This window comes from Argiope bruennichi, chromosome X1, assembly GCF_947563725.1.
Source record: "Argiope bruennichi chromosome X1, qqArgBrue1.1, whole genome shotgun sequence".
In the NCBI taxonomy this organism is placed as follows: Eukaryota; Metazoa; Arthropoda; class Arachnida; order Araneae; family Araneidae; genus Argiope; species Argiope bruennichi.
The window spans coordinates 51,578,521-51,599,912 of NC_079162.1; the positions used below are offsets into that span (position 1 = coordinate 51,578,521).

Consider the following 21,392-nt stretch of genomic DNA (forward strand, 5'->3'; position numbering starts at 1 on the left):
ATTTTTCTGTAAATATTTGCTGTCGAAATTATTTTAAGTTGCAAATGCATCAGTATACTTTTTGTTCCATTTTGAAACAAACGAAAATAATAATAATAATAAAAAAATATCCTGTCTGAAGTGAACCAACTGATATATTTTCATTTATCATATTTTTTCTTAAATGTGTCTAGACGGTTGTTAATAGATTATTTATAGAAAATTACTTTTGGCAAAAGCCAATAAAGAAAATGCAAAAGATATTTAGATTATAATTTCTATACAAATTTTCAAAATTCTGTAATACAAGCATTTAAAAATTCGGTAAAATAACCATGATAAAAGTATGGCGTTTTAAAAGAAAGCCAGAAGTTATGTTGTTTTATTGCCGGTCTAGAATTTATTATATGGCCGTGAATACAGATTTTATTATCTGTAGCAAAAATTATTTTCTTAGCTTAAAACATAATTACATTTTTTTTATCTCATAATTTACAATATCCATTTTAAACTGAAATTGCTTTCATTTATTTTTTTCTTTATATCTTTCACCTCTTTCAAGTTAAAAAAAAATAACATCTAGAAAATCATTTTATGTAACATTTTGAGCCAGTTTGTGTTAGCAGTTTTTATTGAAGTCTCAGTGAAGTTCTTCTTTAAGCATTTATTGATTTTCATGTTTTGAGTATTAATCACTAATAAATAAATATAAATTACTAAGTTTCTAATGACTGTATATAGAAAATGTAGTCTTGTTATTGATTGTAGTAAAATGACCCATGGGTACCTCGTAATTGAGGATAAGAAGCTTCCGGCATGGTGGTTGGTTCTCGCCACCCTGGTAGGTTCATAGAAAGGTAGAGGTCTGGCTTCTCCCATCGATGACGGGACGTACTTCGTAAGGGAAGGGTTGAACCGTGGCCGGTGATGGCCCTTAGGGCTCAACCACCACAGTGGCGGGTCGGAGTAGCTAGTTTTTGTTGGTTATATTAACAAAAATTGAAATCGCATTAATAAATCAAGTATTCTAAATATGATAAAAGGATCCGTTTTTCTTTCTCTGTAATATAATTAACACTCCTTCTCGCTTTGTGTAGATTTTTTATTTTAATAAGCGTGGTTTAAATAAGATTATGTTTAATATATAATATCATTAATTAGATAAGTTAATGAATTTAATGAACTGAGGAATATTGTATTTAGAAGAAGAAAATCAGGATTAATTTTTTCAATAATTGCAAAGCTGAAATGCATTTGTTAATGGGTGTCAACATATGCATTTATCTCCCTTTTCTGTAATACATTTATAATAATTAGCTTCAAATTACTTTTTAATTATAACTTAATTGTTCATTTATTGAATTATATGTAAGAAAAGCATATTTACTTCTTTAATCCCAATTATTTATGAAAAGAATCTATTGTATGATTATAAATAGATTATATATGAAAATCGGAAGCTTTGAAAATTTTAACGAGAAATGAAATGTACAGACTCGACATGGTTTAGCTGATAGCTTGATAAAACGACTGAGTGACTTATTAAAAGCTAGTTATTAGTAAATTTTGCAATATTATATATATATATATATATATATATATATATAATATTTTTTTTTTCGGAAAAGAAAAACAAAAAGATATATCTATAAATTTATAAAATTTGCCTAAATCTATATTTTTGAGAAATAATTGCATTTTTCTTTTCTAATAATTATTGAAAAAAAAATTTTGTGTTTAATAAAACATATACTTTTTTTAAGGTTTTTTGGAAAAAATGGTCTATTGTACTTGTAAACTTTTATTATTTCCGAAAACAAAATAAGAAATATATTTCATTAAATTCTGTTTTTAAAATAAATTAATTGATTTTTTTACTCTCCTTACTCTCTCACTTGTGACTATTTTGTTTTTATGACTATCCCTATCATAAGGTACTGAATTTATTTATTTATTTTCTTGCAAGAAAACGGGAATAAATCACATAATGTTTTTTTTTTTTTTTTTCGGAAAATATCTTTTTTTCTGAATTGAAATAGAATTTTTTTATCTATTGCAAAAGAAGAGAAATTTATATTTCATCGTCTTGCAAACATACTATGAATAATACAAATATATTTAAAGTGAGTTTGGTCTTAGATCGAAAGCTTCAGAAAATCACTTACTTGGATATGGGTTATTGAGATCTTTGGTGCTGTAGAGCTTCAGACTTTTAGGCGGCTTAAAAGGTATTTGTTCATCGGATCTTCCTGCAATTCATAAGAACAAAACAGAAGCTGATTTCTGTCTACCGAAAAGATATTTACCCAACCTCATAATCCGAACCTGGTTTCTGAAGTGAAAGCTATTTAGGTTTCAAACAATTGTGAGAAAAAAGACTGGAAGTTTTGCACATTTTTATAGCATCTTTCTTGTTAAAGATGTATATATATTTTTTTTCTCTCCGATTTCGTTACAAGGTAAATAGGCAGCTCTTTATATTTTTTACTTGTAGAGGCATATCAAATAAGTAATCAGTATACATTACGGTAAAATTATATATTTATACTTAGTCGAACATCGGTAAAATTCCACTTTTAAGGATTTGAATTTTGCTAAAAATATTTATCTTTGTGAAATATTTGCGTCTAGAGTTGGCTTTTTATTTAGGTTGAATTATATATATTCTGTAACTGAATGAAAAGAATTATCTCTAGCAATAATAAAGAAGAATACTTGTTTATTGGCGCTATCACCAAATTAAAAAAGTTACCAAATTTAGCATAAATATACTTTGGAGGGTAGGAATATGCTCCTCCGTGCGATTTTCTTGACATTTTTATCGAATTTTAATTAATAAAAAATAAAATTTATTTTAATTAAAAATTAAAATTAATTTAAATAATAAAATATTTAGCTAGCATCTAAATATTTGGCTTTATTTCGCCTTGACTTACGGAAATATTATTTCACAAAAATGTTTACACCATTTAAAAAAAAAAAACTTTTTTTATTATGAAATCAGGTAAGATATCGTGTAATTTTTTTACTGAATTTCAACAACTTTTTTACATAATTTTAAACATTATATTTCATTATTTCAGTGAAGATTTAGTTTTCATTGTTTTATCAAATATTTAATCGCATGACTTTCTTCCATTATAAAAAGCAAAACAACTTTTTTTCCACATCTAGCTTGAACAAATGTTTTCATAAACGAAATTTTTTAGTTATGTGGCTGTATAGTTTGCGAATTTCTATGACATCTTTAGCAGCACCTTACATAGTTTCTATTTTTGATTGACTCACCCTTTTTCATTATAAGACAGATAGGTAGGTCATTTTACTGAATCGGAACGTATTGTATGTTGACAATTTGACATGAGCTGTCAAGTACCGGAACAAGGCTTGAATTTTTATACGTAAAAAATATTCTAATAATAATTGAGTAATAATGTAATCATTGGTTTTTGTGAGAAAATATATTTTCCATCAATTGGTTTTTGTTCTGGTTTTAAATTTGAAGTGTTTTAGTTTGAAGGAAATCAAATCATAAATGCATATTTTTATGTCAAGAATGATTGTCAATCAAGCTTTGCTTTTTTCACTTAGTGATAGGTTGACGTTTGGAAAATTTCCTGAATAACTACCAGTCTGTGTTCAGACATGTGATCTATATTGAACGACAGAAGTCACGCTATGTATTTTATAAGAAAAAGATTCTGTAGTTGTACCCTGAAGGACAAAAATAAGAAAACATCTCTTTATAATTTTCAACCATACTCTTTTCGATTTCATTGCTTATTATTGTATTTATCCTCAAAACAACACAATATATCTGATGAACATTTTGAAAATTATCCTCTTGAAACAAATTTTTCATTATTGTATGAAAAAAAAAGAAAAACTATTCTTCATCAGCCTGTCCATAATATGTTTACAGTATTGATAAAATTCTTGCTGATTAATAGAAAAAGATTGTCATACTGACTTGTTTTCATTTCATCATCCATTAAGTAGGTTTTATTATTTTTCCAAGCTTCTAATTATCAAATGCGTGGTGAAATATTAATCACTCAGATCATATGGAGTTTATTTCCTACAATTTCCCAGATCAGTTAAAGATTAATTATTTTCAATGCTATAATGGTGGTAATTTCTGTGTACTAATTAAATCTAGTTGTCATATACTACACATGCCATTATTTATTATTATTATTATTATTGTTATTTTTCTTAACCCTGAATTTTTATTCTAACTACAATGTAATCTAATAAAGGAATAGCATTTATTCTTATGTTGATTTTGAAACAGAAATAAAAGTTAAACTCATTTGTAGAAACAAGCAAAGAAGTTCTCTGGAAAACCTGTCCCAAATTTATTAGATAGATTCTATATTCATAAGCTCTTGTGGATGATAGCATTTCGTGATTCTTCTTTGCTGGTTGACGTGCTCCATAATAAACTTTCAAACCATCGATTTTTTTTTATTTTTATTGTCATTAACCAACTTTCTGCTTCGCTCGATGCTCCAAAATCATTCATAAATCATCTCCTAAACGAAAATTGCGAAAACTGTATTGTGTAAGAGCCCAGATATTGCGTATCGATCACACTCCATCACAATTTTTGGCTTCACAACTCCATCGCTGAAAATCTCCTGTATCTTCTAATACTTCTCACATGACAGCGATCTTTGAGTCTGAATTCTTTATCGCTTGTAAATTGTCTCCCTAACTCCCACGTTACCGTTGCTTAATATCCGTCTTAAGTGTGAATCTTCTATTTCTTTCTCTCTCTTTTTTTTGCTTCATGTGTCCTGAAATGACTAGTGTACCAAAACCTACGCCAAGTGATCGATATAACTACTATGCACCTACGCCCAAGCCATTGGCTGGCATAAAATGGAAGTTTGATATTGACGAGAAACCAGAGCATCGGTTTATGGTACATCCGATCGTTTTAAAAGTCCGTTATATTGCAGCCCACTCATTTCGCAAAATATGGAGTTATGTATCCGTTTTGATTACTTCCTTCGTACCATGTTTATCTCGAATCCCGGGGCTCAAAGTCGTCGCTGACGACAGATATGAAACCCTGAAAATCCTATCTTTCCAAGCTTCGACTCGCATTATGCCTCGACTTACCGGCTTTTCCTCTCTGCCTTCATGTTCTTTTTTTCCCTTTCCTCTGTGCCTCTTTTTCTTTCCCTTCTCTACTCGTCCATCGGGGCTTATAAGGAAATCCAGCTTCGCAAATCCCTAAGACGATCTATTTCTTCATCTTCTCACTCTCGGATCTTAATATAAGTGCTTTTTCGTTCAAACCCCTGATCATTTCGTGGGGGTTAACTAGCATGTTGGGTGGAACTATGTATTTTTGTAGAGATTTCAGTGTAAAATTAACCGATATACGCGATATAGATGGAAAGGGAGTGACTCACACAGTCGTTATCTGTAAAAATGACTCTTGTAGACTTTTCAAAATAATGTTATCTTACATTTGAACATTTTCTGTTAGTAATATAAACGCATCTCGCTTAAATCTTTGAACATTTCGTTCGTGATATCTGGCATCATAGTGGCTTTACTAAATTTCTATAGTTTGCATTGAACAAAATCATTGTATTTATCGACTCACGTACTAATTAACATTGAATCTTTAATTTACATTAATGAACTTTTCCACAAAATACAATCTTTTTACAGTAAATACAAAAGGTTCTCTTTGAAAAATGCTGAATCTCATATTACTTCGGTGAAAGATATAAATATATTTTTGGACCGTAGACTTCTTGAAAAACGGTGTCTCTTATATTTTATCAATTCAGAACTTATTTTAACCACTTTTCATTCAAATTTCTGATCATTTTATTGGAATTAATGGACATATCACAGTTGCAACTCTAAATTTATCAAAATAAACTAAAATAATTGTACAAATATATTTAAATATTTCTTTCAACTGAGAAATCACCGCAAAAATTAATGATTAGTGTACATAATCACTATACCTGTTAGAGTTAGTATGATTAACTAAAATACTAGTTGAAATACTGCGTTTTTATATAGATTTCAATATCAAATGTAAAGAATTACTTAACTAATTAGCTTGTTGAAATATGGTATTTTAGTCCGAATTTCAATGTTACGTAAATCAGTGAATAATTCCCATAATTTTGGATTCTTAAATATATGATGTATATAACACATGTGTAATATAATACATCCAAACTCCATGAAAAGCAATCATTCTCATCATATTGGAAAAAAAGAGAGTTGGAAAAAATAAAATGGTGCAACCTATTAAGGATTTGTACAATAAAATCAAATTAATTTGAAATGATTAATTTTTGAGGTGATTTCTCAGTTGAAAGAAAAATTTAAATAGATCTGTATTCATGAAAAATTTTAACTACAAAAGCTATTAATCTGTCAGTAACAGATACTCTCTATTAAATTAAATTGGTTATTTCTACAATAAAAATTTGATGAGTTTGCATTAATTTAAAGCTCGTGTTAATTACTAACTTATGCTGTTATTAAAAAGGATTCAAATTTTTTTTTAAAAAATTATTTGCTACTAGTGTTTTGCATTCTAATTTCCATAGTAATTTAAACTTTTCAAGTAATTAATTACTGCAATCAAATTAAAGTTAAAAATCATTTAGCTCCATTTTCTGAGAACTTTTAAGAAAAAAAAAATTCAAGTATTTAAATGCTCCTTATGTGGAGTATTTCATTAATATCTTGGATATATGAAGGGGTAATTGAAAATGGACTTTTAAAACTTTTACAATTTAAAAAAAATCAAATATCAATAGTTTAAAAACAACTGATCCAATCTGCCAATAACAATTGATTTAATTATTATTGCGATATAACGCGAATATTTTACGCAAAACTTTAACATGAAGTCTTTAGAAAGTAGAAATTAATTGGTTTATTTTTATTATACAGTTGATACTTTCCTACGGGGATGAAAAACTTTTTTCGAAAGGCCCCTTTAGAAATGAAGATTCATTAACGTATTGCTAATTATTCATTTTCTGCCTCCAAATTCGTTTTTTTCTGAAAAATAAAACCAACATTAATTTTTTCCCCCTCTTACAATCCTTCTAATCATAAATTTCTCGAAAGTATAAATCCATTTTAATATTTCGAAGCTTTTCTCAAATAAATGTGTAAAAAAAAACAACAACAAAAAAAAAACATGCATTTGCGCAATTAGGTTGTTTAAAATTCACGAGATAACAGAGAAGAGGCGGGAAAAAAACTTTCTAACTGGGAAGTGAAGCCGGTAGAATTTAAAGGAAACGACAAATTATCCCAATTTGGGCAAGGTTATCGCGGTTCCTGCACTACATGCAGATGAAATTTCATTTAATAATATCAAAACTTGGGGGGGGGGGAGGATTGGCAAATGTTTCTGTTAGGGAAAGAAGGGTTTCTTTATTAAGACTAAAAATTGATTTATTTGTTTTTAATATTTCTACCGATACATTTTTTTATCAACATGAGTGTTAAATATTTGTAATTTAATATCTAAAATATTTATCTATCATTGAATTAAGGGATTCGTTTGTTACGAGAAAGTTTTGTTTTTTCTGTTTCTTAAAATATTATTTACGATTTTAGATTTTTTTCTTTAAATAAAATTCTTAAAAGATTGATATTTTCTGACTATCTTCGTTCTATACTTTTGAGAACTTAAAAGTTTTTGAGGAAAATCGCGTTTAATTTGTATTAAAGAATCGTGTAAAAAGTATTTGTAAAAGCAAATACTTCATAAAAAGAAGGGTTTTTTTTTATTGAAAATATATTTGAGATAAATATATAGTGATAAAGTGTGACAATGAAAACTACAGAAAATTATTTTCCTTGTTTATGAAACATTTCAGATAAATTATCTTTGTTTTGAAATTTTTCTTTTGCTTATATTTTATATTTTGCATAATCAAAAGTTTTCAAAACTTATATTTTAGCATTACGAGAGTAATTTTATTTTATTTATTTGCTTGTTTTTATTTCGCTTTGGAACTTCATAGAACATATGTAATTTTGTTGTATGATATGTACCATTTTAGACGTACTTAACTCAGTTTTGGGGGTTCAAAAAATGTAAATTTGGTATGAAACGTCTTATTGCCAAATATGCTAAATGTCATAGAGACATGAATTAAAATAATGCTTCAAATAATAGTTCAAATTAACTTTCCTGTTTTTGCAAAGATTTAAAAATAAAGCTAAAATTTTCACCTTGAAAAACTGATGTACACATTTATCGATATCATCTTAATATATAGATTTCATCTATATCTCAGATATCATCTATCATAATAATTTTAATCTTAAATTGTATAAACTTACTAATAGGTGCAGCAGTTTTTTTCAATAAATATCGCATTTCTCGAAATAATAAAATCAGCAAATTGAAGGGTATTTATTACTTGGTGAGTCGATTTATTGCTCGGCGACTTTTAGGGTTCTTCTAGGCATGCTTTTAACCAATTTCTAGTACACGTCTGCTGGGATTTGTTTTCATTTCTCAAATATTGCTTGCACCAGAGGACCAAAAGCCATTAGAAGACTGAAATAAATAGATCTCAGATTATATTTGTCAGTCGAGTCGTTTTGAGAATGTTGAGGATTTTTTTCCCTCTCTGTCTCACTGTCTCTTTCTACTAGTGTTCTAGATATTAACCATCGAAATTTATATTATATTTTGTTTAGTTTCTCTGTCTTTTCCGAGGCGAATAGTAAAATTTAAATACCTCACTTGCGGGAATTCTTTTTCTTTTCTCTCTGTATTGACAAAATATATGACAAAAATAAAAATTTAATTTATCCCAGAAATTGGAGAAAATTAACTTTAAAAATAATTTTCTCAAAAGCAAGCAGACATTTTTAAACTAAAAATTTTTATAAAGAAATATTTTGATGCTTAACATTTTTAATATATAATTAAATAAACTACTAGTAATTTTAATACATAGAGTAATTGTTATATTTTTTTAATCATAATAATACAAAAATAATAATTCTGATAAATATGTGAATAATTAAACGATATATAGCTCTTTCACCAAAATTAACACAACTCTTTACATCTTACATGGTCAGTGCGTATAAGTTAAAAAAATTTAGCAGTTTCTCGTTGAATTCGTTATATAGCAATTTAATCTAATTTAGACTAATAACCCTTAAAAATTAATCACCTCCAATCCTTAAAAACACAAGTTACAAAAAGAATTTAGAAACAACAACATTTTTTTTAAAATTTCGATTTTAAATTAAACAAAATATATTCGATAATAGCATTAACTCTATATCAATTTGAATTCAAGGATTCAGATAAAAAAATTGTTGAACTACGGAATTCAATAAATCTGTTTGAAAATGTTCAACTTAAGCATGTTCACTGTATTGAATTATTCAAGCATTTTACTATCTTTCGAATATATGTGTACCAGTTTTAGAGTTCCTCACTTTCTTCCTTCTTTCTACTCCTTTAAATTTCTTCCATTTTTTTTTTAAATTATGCTTACTGTGTCAGCAAAAATAACGCATGAGTAATATTGCCTAGTTCAAACAGTCTTAAACTTTTGGTATTGAAGAAAGATGTAAGAATTTCAAAAACCCCGATGGAGTTTTATTTTTCCAAGAATCTTCAAACCAAGATTTGTAGGTAAAAATAGGTGAATAATTTATCTCGTCTTAAAATATTTTATTAAAGTTCAGAAACTTACAACAATTATTGAAGTGGTTTCGAGTAATTGATAAATCTTTCAATTTTTATTTTGGAACTTTAAAAATTCTTACATAATTCTTCCGACATACTTGCTTTGGTATTCATAAATTTTAATTTCTCAAAATGTAAGATAAGATTTCTTATCTAATAATTACCTTAAGTGCAAGCGTGTTGCTTTAAAGCTAAAACAATATTCCATATATAAAGAAAAAAAAAGACACTTATTTGGTTAATGACATAGTCAAAGGATAGAACACTTAGCATTTTCCATTCGATTTATGCTCCTGAACTTTACATTTCAAGCAGAATAATATAACTAATCCACTGGTGGGGGATAGATGTATGTATAAATTATTAAGAAAAAATTCAAAATATTTGTTGTTCAAAATCCAAAAATCAACTTATCCTACTCATTTTTTAAAATCGGAAACTTGTGCTCGCTGGCTGAGAAAAATAAAGTGTATCCTTACCTTATAATTGCAATATTTTTCAAATACTGGTTAAAATAATGTTGCAAATCGATGATCTATGTTTCTTAATTCCAAATATATGGAACAAAGATTGTATTTAAAAAAAACGCAGATTTTTTTCCTTGGCTTTTTTTCCTTTCTTTAGGAATTCAACATCGGTTTGTGTACATTCAAAATAAGTCCTTCCCTGGGAAATTCACTGGAAAAAATAAAAATATTTCCCTTATGCGATTTTTATATTTTATTAAATGGAAAACTGTGCTTGAAATGTATAATTTCTTTTCGAGTTGCGGTTTAACCAGTTAGAAATCGAAAACACACAGCTTCTCTATTTGCCAAAACGTTTGCTTCTTTTACCTGAGTTCTTTTCGATATTAAGTCTTTATTTTTCTTCATCATCTGGGTAGTCGTAGCAAATTTATGTAAAGTACGCTGCAGTTCTTGTCGTTAATTTTTTCTTTATATTGATATTTATATTTAATTTTTTTATCTGAATATCAACGGAAGAAACTAAAAGCCTACATTTTTGTTTTTGAATTGGTAAGCTTTGATAAAAATAAATAGCACTCCGATGGTGATTTAAAAGAATTTTCATTTACAGAATACGTTACTGATATTTCCCGCTTTCTATCTTTTAAATTTTGTTCTTTTTAAATAAAATATGTAATACTACACATGCAAGTGATTGCAAAGAGTATGTGGTTTTATAAACGCATTTTTTTAAAAAACCTTTTGACAAATAGGAGTATAAGTCTTATTTCTTTATAATATTGTAAATGCATATTTCGAAAAAAGATATTTAGACTTTCTATTGGAAATATAATATCGTAGCCATACTAAAATATTAAATTTAATGCATGAAATTTATCTAGTTTTTGTATTCTGTTTCTTATTATTTTTTTTTTTAAGAATTTAATACCTCATATGTTTTAGATTTGTATGAAAAAATGATCTTATGGCTTTGTGAGTCTGTTTGGATCCATCTTGCTTACCAAAATGTTGATATAAATCAAAATAGCATTCAAATTATTGAAATTTTATCTTAAATTATAAAAAATTTTGTATCTTTTACTCACAAAAAATCCTTTATCTTTCCTCTAGAATCTGCATACTGGGGGGAAGGGGCAAGGCTACTTCCAAGATGAACGCTTTCTTGAAATATGGTCAGATAATAAGGATGGTACCTGCGCTCACACTCCGCATTTGTCCAAGATTCAATGTTATACCAACTTATCAAATATTAACTCCTTAACTATCTTCCTTTTTTTTCATTATCTATTACAGACTTTTTGTTAAAATATGCTGTCCTTTCGATTCAATTAAGAATCCATAGATTATATGAAGTTTTTTTGGATCATCTGTGATTTTTTTATTGAATTATATCGTATCTGAACGCTTTAATTTCATTTCGGAGAAGCGATAATTCGATGCACTTATTACGCATGGTCCCGACGGCGAAGGGGTTAAATTAACAGTGTTGAAATGAGCTCGCATAAGAGAGATTGACTTTTGATTTAAAGAGTAATAAAATCCTGAAGTTACATGGCTTGCGATTTGTGCTAGTTGAAATTTTGTTTATTTTCTACTAATATCTTTTTCTTCGCTGGCTGGTTTCTATTATTGAGTTTTTTATACTATTATAAATTTTTTAATTATTTTGTATCATTTGTATCATTATAATAAGTTGAATCATTTCGACAGTATTTGGATATACTGGCAGGTGCTGAAATTACTAGCATTTGTATTGCAATTAATGAAAATACGACGTTCAAGGGATTAAATTTGTTCTGTATGATAAGCTTCTTCATCACTGATTAGATCTTTCAAACATATAAAATCAAAAATTAATGAATCATCAAAACGGAAATATAGTATGAATGATTTCATAATATTTGACGTTAAAAACCAAAAAAAAAAATTAATATATTTCTACCTTAACTCGCTTAAAATCATTTTTGGTAAATTCGTTCGATAATGACTTCCTCAGTGAACACGATCAGAAAAGAAAAAATGATTGTAAAAAACGGTTAAATACTATCTTAGTCTCAAAAAAAAAGTTGTCAATTTTCATTATTTTTTCTTTTCTCATAACTACTAGTCAAATTAAGCTTATTCACGTTAAAAGCTAGTCAAGCGCTATCAATCTTCTAAAAAGCTATTAAAATTCGATGTAATATTTTCATTTTAGTGACTGATGTGCTTTCGGCTTTTTATCGCGCTATACTTTTATTAAATATAAAAAAAAAAAGATCTTTTAAATGATGAACGATCGCTTTCGGAAAACTTTCGATAGTGATATACTTTACACACTCGCAAGCATCGTTACAACGGCTATTACCATATTAAATCTCTCTTCCACTGTCTATGCCCGCTTCTTGAAACTAATTCCGAAGCTGGCAAACCGTCAAATCTTCCACATCTTTCATTACAACGTTCGAGAATGGGGAAAAAACACGTTAAAAAATCTATAACGGAAAACAAAATCTGAAAAACGGGAGAAAGAGAAGCAGAAAAAAAAAAATCTATATCATTCTCTGCTTCTAAGCCTACTTCCGAAGCAAGTCGTTAAACACGAGTTTTACATTCCGCCTCGTATGTTGATGGGAAGAAGAGAAACAAAAAAAAAAAACAAAAAAAAATCTTGCATATTGGATTTTTTTTTCTCACTTTTTTCCCCTTAATCTTTGCATCTCTTCTCTAAGAAACATTCCGTTTCTTTCTGTGCACAAGTACGTTCATCGTCTTTAGAATTATTTTCGATTTTAAGCTCTTTCTCACTTCTCTGAACCTGTGTGTGTGTGACCCAGTTGCGTCTGCGTACCACGCCAGAAAGTTACATCATTTATCAAAAACATTCTGGAAGTTTCACGCCTTTGCGTCGCTGTAGCAATCCTCATCCTCCCCCCTCGTCTTTAACTTTTCTTGAAATCTTGATGTTGTAGAACTGTTCATTGAAGGAATAAAATTTAATAGTCGGCATTTGATAATGCATATCTGAACAAAACATGATTCCAGACATTCGGCATCAATACAGTCTTTAGTGATTTTTATATTGAAAATCCCTATAGTATTGTTAATTTTATCAAACTGCAGTGGAAAAACTTAAGGCCTTAAATTTTTCACTCTATTATTCAAAAGAAATATGGATAGTTGCAAATTTTTCAACATAATTAATTGTGAAAATGAAACAGATTTAATTTTCTAAGTGTACTTCATGTTATTTATGAAGATAATCATTTTAAAAAGTTTTCTAACCCTCTTTTGGACCTGCGTACAGTACAATTGCCTCTTCGTAACAGATTCGGAATTTGAGTCATTAATCAAAAAGCATTCCGGAAGGTTTATGCCTTAGCGTCGATAGAAATCCTCAGTTATTTTTCCTCATATATATATTTTTTTCTTTTGCGAAATCTGACTGTTGTATTATCATTGGAAAGTTAGACAGCATTTGATAATACATGTCTGAACGAAAAACCCCAAATTTTACTGAAATCCTTTTATTATTATTGAAAATCATTTTAGTGTCTATTCCTGGAAGTTAAATTCATACCAATTCATCAGCATAAATGTTGCTTTATTAATTTTTTTAAGTAATCAAAATATTTTAATAAATGGGGGACTGGATTAGAATAACTTAGTGTGCTTAACTTTAGCGGAATTAATTTTGATTCTTTCTTATTCTTTGTTGCGGATTCATTTTGATGTACTTTGTACTGCCATGTACTTTGAATCTGTATGGGACATAATTGTGTGTATGGAAATCAAAAACGGTTACCGTTTATCAAAAATGTTCGAAATGTTCGGAGAATCTTTTCCCTCTTCTTTTTCTTTTTTTAGTAACCATATTTTTCTACGCGACTTTTTCCCATCAAAAGATGTAAATGATGCAGTGTCCATTCAAGCAATAAAGTTTAATAGTTCATCGATGCCATAAATTATTTCAGAATGAAAACCGAATTTTTTTTGTTATATCCAGGAAATCATTAGTGAATTTTGTTGGAAGTCACTTAAATTCAAAAAAAAAAAAAAAAAAAAATGCTGGAAAGTTTCTTACCTTAAGTTATGTGAAAAGTTTCGTAATTTTTTTTTCCTAGTGAATCTAAATCCTTCGTAATTTATCAAAAGAATAGAATTTGATTACTTTTTTTTATTATTACAATGTGAAGAAGAAATTACTTTTTTGCACAAATCCTTACAATAAATAATGAATATATATATATATATATATATATAAGTTTTGATAGTTTGAAGGAAAAAGAAAAGCATCTTTACTGCAAAATTTATATTGTAAAAATGCGTCTGTTGTAGTATCATAACAGTTATAAAACATTTGCTGTAACGTAACTCGGATTTGTAAATATATCTGATTTGATAGAAGCTGAAAGCTCACCTTAAGCTATATTTCATTATGAATATGTCACAAGGTTTATAAGTAATTTGGTAATGGAATTATTAATCGTTTGAAACTCTGATCTAGAGAGGAACCCCGTTCGTTATGGAATTAAGTTCATAATGTTTTTAATTTTATAGATATCGTCAATGAAGGTACAATAAATGGTATGTCAAAACGTTCATTTGGTTGTATGTCTCTTCATGTCGCTAACGGATGCCAAATAAGTTCGTAATGTTTTTAATTTTATTTATATCGTCAATGACGGTGCAAAAAACGTATTTTAAAAATTTCATATAGTGGAAGGCTTTTGCATGTTGCTAATGGATGTCAAATCGTCAGTGCCAAAAAGTAAGATGACTGCTGAGAAAAGCAATACAATGAAATGGTCAAAGATTAACCGATTAAAGTTTTAGTGAATTTCCATATTTTACATTTTTACATTATTTTTATTTCCATATTTAAAATGAATTTTCGAACTTTCACACGTTGCTTTTGCTCTACTTACCATATCATATATTTTAACATCCGTTTTACTTTTTGTTATTGTCGACCTGCCATCAGTTGGTAACATGAAAACTTACAGGCTAGTTGGTTCCAACTGAATGATATTTTCAATAAACAATTTTTTACACTTTTAGATACCATATATTAGTGTACTGGGATTAACTAATAGATAAAAAAAATTGTCAGTTGATCTTTCCAGATTCTTAAGAACCATTTATAACTTTTTAAACAACGAATAAGCAAAATTACTTATTAATTATTATGACTACCTTATAACTATTCTGTTATTTTTAAGAATGATTCTAAGAAATATTAAGTAGTCTCCTCACATTGTAAAATAATTCATTCATTTCCATGATTCAGCGCCTCAATTTAGTAAACAAATGCATTGACTGTTTATTTTAATGTAACAAATGTTAATGCATATATGCTTATTTTATTCCCTTTCTTTTATTAACTGTTCACTAAAGAATTACATTCACGATATTTTTTATATGTCTTGTTGCGAAAAGATCACTTTTAAAAAGCTTTAAAATTTGACTACTAAAAATATCTAATAAAAGATCATTTTAAATCTACTTGAATCTTCCTGAAAGCTAATAACAATGCATCGAATTTTTCGGCATTTTCCCTTTGAATTCACATAAAGTAAATATGTAAATTCAAAGGAAAAATTCAGAATTGTTAAATCTCTTTTTAAAATAAATATTCTGAAGTGTAAACTGATTACGCAATGTGCATATCACTGATTACGAAAATCTATATAATATGCTATTCATCACAGTTTATTCAAGAACTGGCGATGTTTTAATAAAAGGGAAAGAGAGTTCTCCAAAAGTAAATGTTAGCTTTCCTGAAGCAATATTGTTCAAATTAATTTTATCATGGACTAGTAAACAGATGGAAATACTCCTTTTCTAAGTTGTATTAAATGTAAATGTATCTTGCGTTGCATTTCTTCACAGATAATAAAATAGGACCCCCCCCCCCCTCTACTTCATTTTTATTTAAATATAATATAGACTTTACCTGCTAAAGGTTAAAAATATTTTCATCTTTTTTATTTACACTTTTACCAATAAGTACTGAGGAATTCTTACTCAAATATCTATTTTTGTTACCAAGTGTTTATGTGTATAATAAAATATATCTTCTGGTAAAAGGTCAAGCGTGGAGGCTTTTCACAACTTTATTCTTTTTCATGATGATTAAAAAAGAAACAACAGCCATTTTTCTGATATGATCTGAACAAAATATCAAAAAATTTGTCATCATCAAAAAAAAAAAAGTCAACACCAAAAAAATTCTTTTGATTAATCTCTATGACAATGAAACGTGACCTTCTTTAGACATTCCAACGATACCATTACAATGTTGTCCATCATCTAACACCGTGACGCCAGATTGTTATTCTCTGTGATTGGCATTGAAAATATAAAATTCAATTTATCATGTTTTGTAACAATTTACGCACGATATACATTTTACAGAAAATTGCTTCTTCAACTTGAAATCCTTTTGTAATCTAATTGAAATAAAGAAAAAGATAAATATGCAAGTCTGTCTTGAAATAAACCATCATTCTTTGTTTTCAACATTTTAAAAATACATCCCCTCTTTTCTCCCAACACTTTTGTTTAGCAATTTTGTCGCCATTGTTTGAATTATGAAATGTTTCACTTCTTATCCTTGCAGCAAGAATGATGAATCGCTTTTCGAAACGGTGAAGACTCCAGTGATTCTTCCATAATCGTTAGTCTCAATTGCTCCTAAATTCGGGAATCGCTGCACCATTTCTGTCCCATTCCTCGAACAAACGATACAATCCAGTCCCTTCTCTTATTCTTTCTTTTTCCTTTCTTTTTTATATATATTATCCTACTAGAGATTATTTTAGGACGCTGCGTCCTGATGTATGACTTATGCGTTCGTTTATTGATCCTAAATGTCTTTGATCTTGTACTGGAGAACAAATCGCACAAGTAAAATAGATTTATGGCTCATATTTTTTATATGGACGCCTGAGCTTTTAGGGGGCCATTTCCTTCAGTGTGAGGATTGGATCCGGCGCATTAACTGCGACCATTTTTATTAAGTATGAAATTTTGCGCTTGTCTCTTTTTATCCATCGTAAAATTCAGAGTCATTAAAATACAATAACAAATCATCATTTTGTGCTGTTTTTGAAACAAATACGACGTGCATATATGTGGAGGTGAAGAAAAAAGTGGGGGCGAAATTAACCTATACTTCTTCGTCTCTTGAAATATTAAATATTTACGAGACAGTAAACTTGGCCCTCTAGATCTTTCAAAAGCTAGACTTTTTTTTTTTCAACTTTCCCGAAATAAACTTGAACCTTTCGTCGACAGTAATTATTTGCGCGAAAAAAAAAATGAGCTAAATTGTTTCGGGCAATTCTTTGCTGTAACACAAACACTTACAGTGGTTTGTTTCTAATTTTATTTCCTATATATTTAGTGAACCGAAAAAGAAAAAGCACTTTTATTACTAATTAAATCCCGCGTTTTAGAGGGGGGGGTATCCATTAAAGGTTTATGTCAAAGCGTTATGGTTTGCTTTTCTATTCTTCGAGATTTAACTATTATGATAGTTAATTTAATAATGGTTTTCAATTTCAAAAACTAAAGGGATGTCTTATGTAATGATCTATTTTGAATGATTTTTCTGAATTGTTATATAATTTGATTCCTCTCTGAAATTATTGAGATTTGTGATTTCAGGCTATTTTATGGCCAACATTGGTTTTTTTTATGTACCATTATTGTTTGAATTGTGCTCAAAATGTTTTTTTTTTTCCTTCTTGCAGATAATCTTTGGAGTATTCTGTATGGGATGATGTTCATGCAGAAGCTGAAGGGCTCTCTACGAATCATCGTCCTCTTGCTTTACTTCATGTGTCTCTGGAACCGTGTAAATGGAATTTGTCCAGTTCGTTGCGAATGTAACGACGAGATACTTCGAGTTCTTTGCGCTTCGGCCAATCTGGATGTTGTTCCCATCACCCTGAATCCGGAATTACGTGAATTGCGCTTGAGTAACAACCACATCAAAGCCATCCGAACATCCTTCAGCGTGTATCGTAATTTGGAATTCCTGGATATATCACACAACCAGTTGCCATCTTTGGATAAAGATAACTTCGTTGATCTAAAGCAATTGAAAGTTCTTCTGGTCAACAGTAATATGATTTCTGTTCTTCAGAATGATACTTTCAAAGGCCTCAACTCCTTGAAAGTGTTGCATTTGAACGAGAATTATCTCCAGATCTTATCAGCCAAAGTTTTTGTTCAACTGGAAAATCTAGAGCTGTTAGATCTTTGCCAAAACAGCATTTCAAGTATAGATCAGGAGGCATTCTTCGGATTAAAGAGTTTGAAAACTCTTTTGTTGCGTGATAACAAGCTGACTAGCATTCCTAGTACACCATTCCAATACATCTCCAAATTGTTTAAATTGGATCTTGGCCTGAATTCCTTCGAAAACATTCCTGAAAACTCGTTCTCGGCCCTGAATGATTTGGAAGAACTGTCTTTAGATGGCTGCGGCATTAAAGCCATACAGTATGGAGCTTTCAAATGGCTGAACTCTCTTCTCATCCTTCGCATTCATGATAACGATTTGTTGGAAGTACCCACAAAATCACTTTTTGATGTCATCCGCTTAGAAGAGTTGCACATCGGCCAAAACAAATTCCCCAGTCTAAAAGCCAAATCGTTTCAAAGATTGAAATTCTTGCGCACCATTGAAATTAATGGCTGTCCTAATCTTAACGAGATTGAGAAAGGCGCATTTGCTGATAATTCTAATCTCAAAACTATCATCATCAACCATAACAAGGAGTTGAAGCACATCCAAGATGGAGCCTTCGACAATCTGCCGAATATCCAGCATGTCAGCTTAAGGGGAAATTCATTTGAAACTTTACAATATGGTCTCCTTGCTTGGGATGAACTGCAATTTCTGGATGTCAGAGATAATCCCCTTGTCTGCAATTGTAGTCTCCTCTGGCTATGGAAGATGTTAGTTACGAGAAACTTCTCTTCGGTGGAAGGACAGGCTGATACAACCCAAGTTATCTGCGTAAATCCTCCAGGGCTAAAGGATAGGGTTCTCGGCAACTTGCCACATGATGACCTGGATTGCTACAGCTTGGAAAGCAGGCGCCAAATGATTATTGGTCTAGTTACAGGCTCTGCAGTTTTTTCGGGAATTATCATCATGCTGGGTGTCAGATACAGAGATAAGCTGGCTGGTCTATTGAAGACAAAATGGGGTAGTGGCAGAAAAGAGCCACAGTATCAGAAGACAAGTGCTGAAGAGGAAAGCACTATTCTGCAAGCGGGACAACAATCACTGAAGATGACGCCCGTCACAGAACTGTGATAGTCCTGATCTTACTGTCCTTTTTTCAGAAGATTTTTCCCCCTCCCCAGTTCTCACTTTGCTTTCATAGCGCTGCAGGTCTTTTGATTTTCAACAAAATTCTAATTATTGTGATCATGGAGAACAGTGTTTGTTTACAATGCATTTTGTATTTCAAGCGCCAAAAGCTCCACTTTATTTATTGCATGTTGAAACCAAAAAGATGTATGTTACTAAGATGCATGTGACTTTTATATAACAATACCACTATCGGTAATCCATTTTAAAATGAACTGGTCGACTATTTGCATATAGCGACGAAAGAAAATTCAACATTTTGATCAAGAGTTTTTCTTTAAGTTATCCCCTATGAACTTGAATGTTGATTATCTGTTATAGCTGTGATCGATCAAGCTTGATAAAAGTCCACTCAAGCCAAAAATCCCTTTTTGGTCTTTTAGTATTGTTCTGTGCAAAGGAGAATTCAGTGAATATAAAAACGATGGAAAGAGAACTTAACGATCTGCGATGGGGTTTTTTGAAAAATTCGTGAACATTCCTTATACATTTCCAGATGTGTGCCATGAAAAGCAGAAACTCGAGAAAATGCATTCATGTACTCTTTGATGGGGGGACTTTTTATTTTTAAGTTGACCTGCAATGTGCTGTTGATAAGATTCAACTTAAATGTTAAAGTGTCATACGTATTATTGTTGTTATTCCCTAATATTCTTTCAATTAAAAGGACGAAACTGTCCCAAAGATATATGTGGTTGACCACACTGTGTGATAACTGTCAACATCGTGATTCTTCATCAAGTTGTTGTACTTACAAAGTTTTTGTTCGAAATCATTAGTTTTTTTTTTTCTTTCATTTTTTTTTTCACTGGAAATGCGAAAATTTCTTGTATGTTCTGGGTGGAATCGTATGCTGTGAGTGCTTAATTCCAGAGTATGTGATTATTATCTCGAAAGATAATCAGGCTAGTGCATTTACTTCCGTTGAATGTCTACGGAACTCGAAATACGAAAAGACCATCATCGTCAAGACTGAAAGAATTTGTAATGTGATTTTAGGAAGAATGGAAACTTATCATCTACATTAGTTTATATTGTGACTTTTGTTCTTCAAAAATTGATTGATGCTGTATATTTAAATTATGCTATTCCTAAAGAAAGAGCTTGTATATATTTCTTTTTCTTATTTTCTGTTACTTTGAAAGATGTTCTGAAATAAATTACATTTAGGTTCTCATTGTCAAGCATGAATGAACGTCTCGTTATTTTCCATCCACACACCAGCGACGATTCTCATTTCGTAACAAATATTTATTTTTATGAAAAATGACACCATATTTTTATGTTTCAAAACTTTTTTTGTTTTTTTTTGTTTGCATGTTCGGAGCGAAACATTTGGGGAGAAAAAAGTGAAAAAAGAATCTAAGAAGTGTGACGTAAAATTCCCTCTTTCCACAATGAAATAAATGGATTGTGTCCCTCTTTGAATACTAATAATCTCAGAAGCAAATATGAAAATGAATTTGTCTAGCTCACGCTTAGGAAGGACGCTTTTAAAGGAACATCACTAAAAAAATGTAATCTCATTTCTTTTCTAGTAGTTGAATCATGGAAAATTTAAATGTTATTTTTATGTAGGGTTTTGTGTAATCTAAACAATTGTTCCATTTAAAAGCTTTCCACACCAAATTTGAAAAGTATATTAAAATATTCGTTTTCATATTTAGCAACGAAATTGTAGTGGTAAATTATGTAAATCAATAATTATTTACATTTATAAAATTTGATCAGAGATTGGGAACAAATATACTAACTAATATAGTAATTAATAAAATACACATTTTTGTTTTTTCAAATATATATTATCCCAACCACTACCCCCCCCCCCGCTTAAGTATTCTGGTATGAACTG

General features: G+C 29.6%; 1 protein-coding gene across 11 annotated transcripts in view; it reads left to right on the forward strand.

Annotated features, from left to right (window-relative positions):
• LOC129958602 (toll-like receptor 6) overlaps positions 1 to 20,731 on the forward strand; it is a 302,856-nt gene extending 282,125 nt beyond the window's left edge. For all 11 annotated transcript variants that reach the window (XM_056071195.1, XM_056071192.1, XM_056071200.1 and 8 more), the window contains one exon: positions 17,907 to 20,731. In XM_056071195.1, coding sequence (XP_055927170.1) covers positions 17,907 to 19,483 — 1,577 coding nt within the window. In that variant the 3' untranslated portion in view covers positions 19,484 to 20,731. The remainder of the gene's footprint in view (positions 1 to 17,906) is intronic.
• The last annotated feature ends 661 nt before the right edge of the window (positions 20,732 to 21,392 follow it).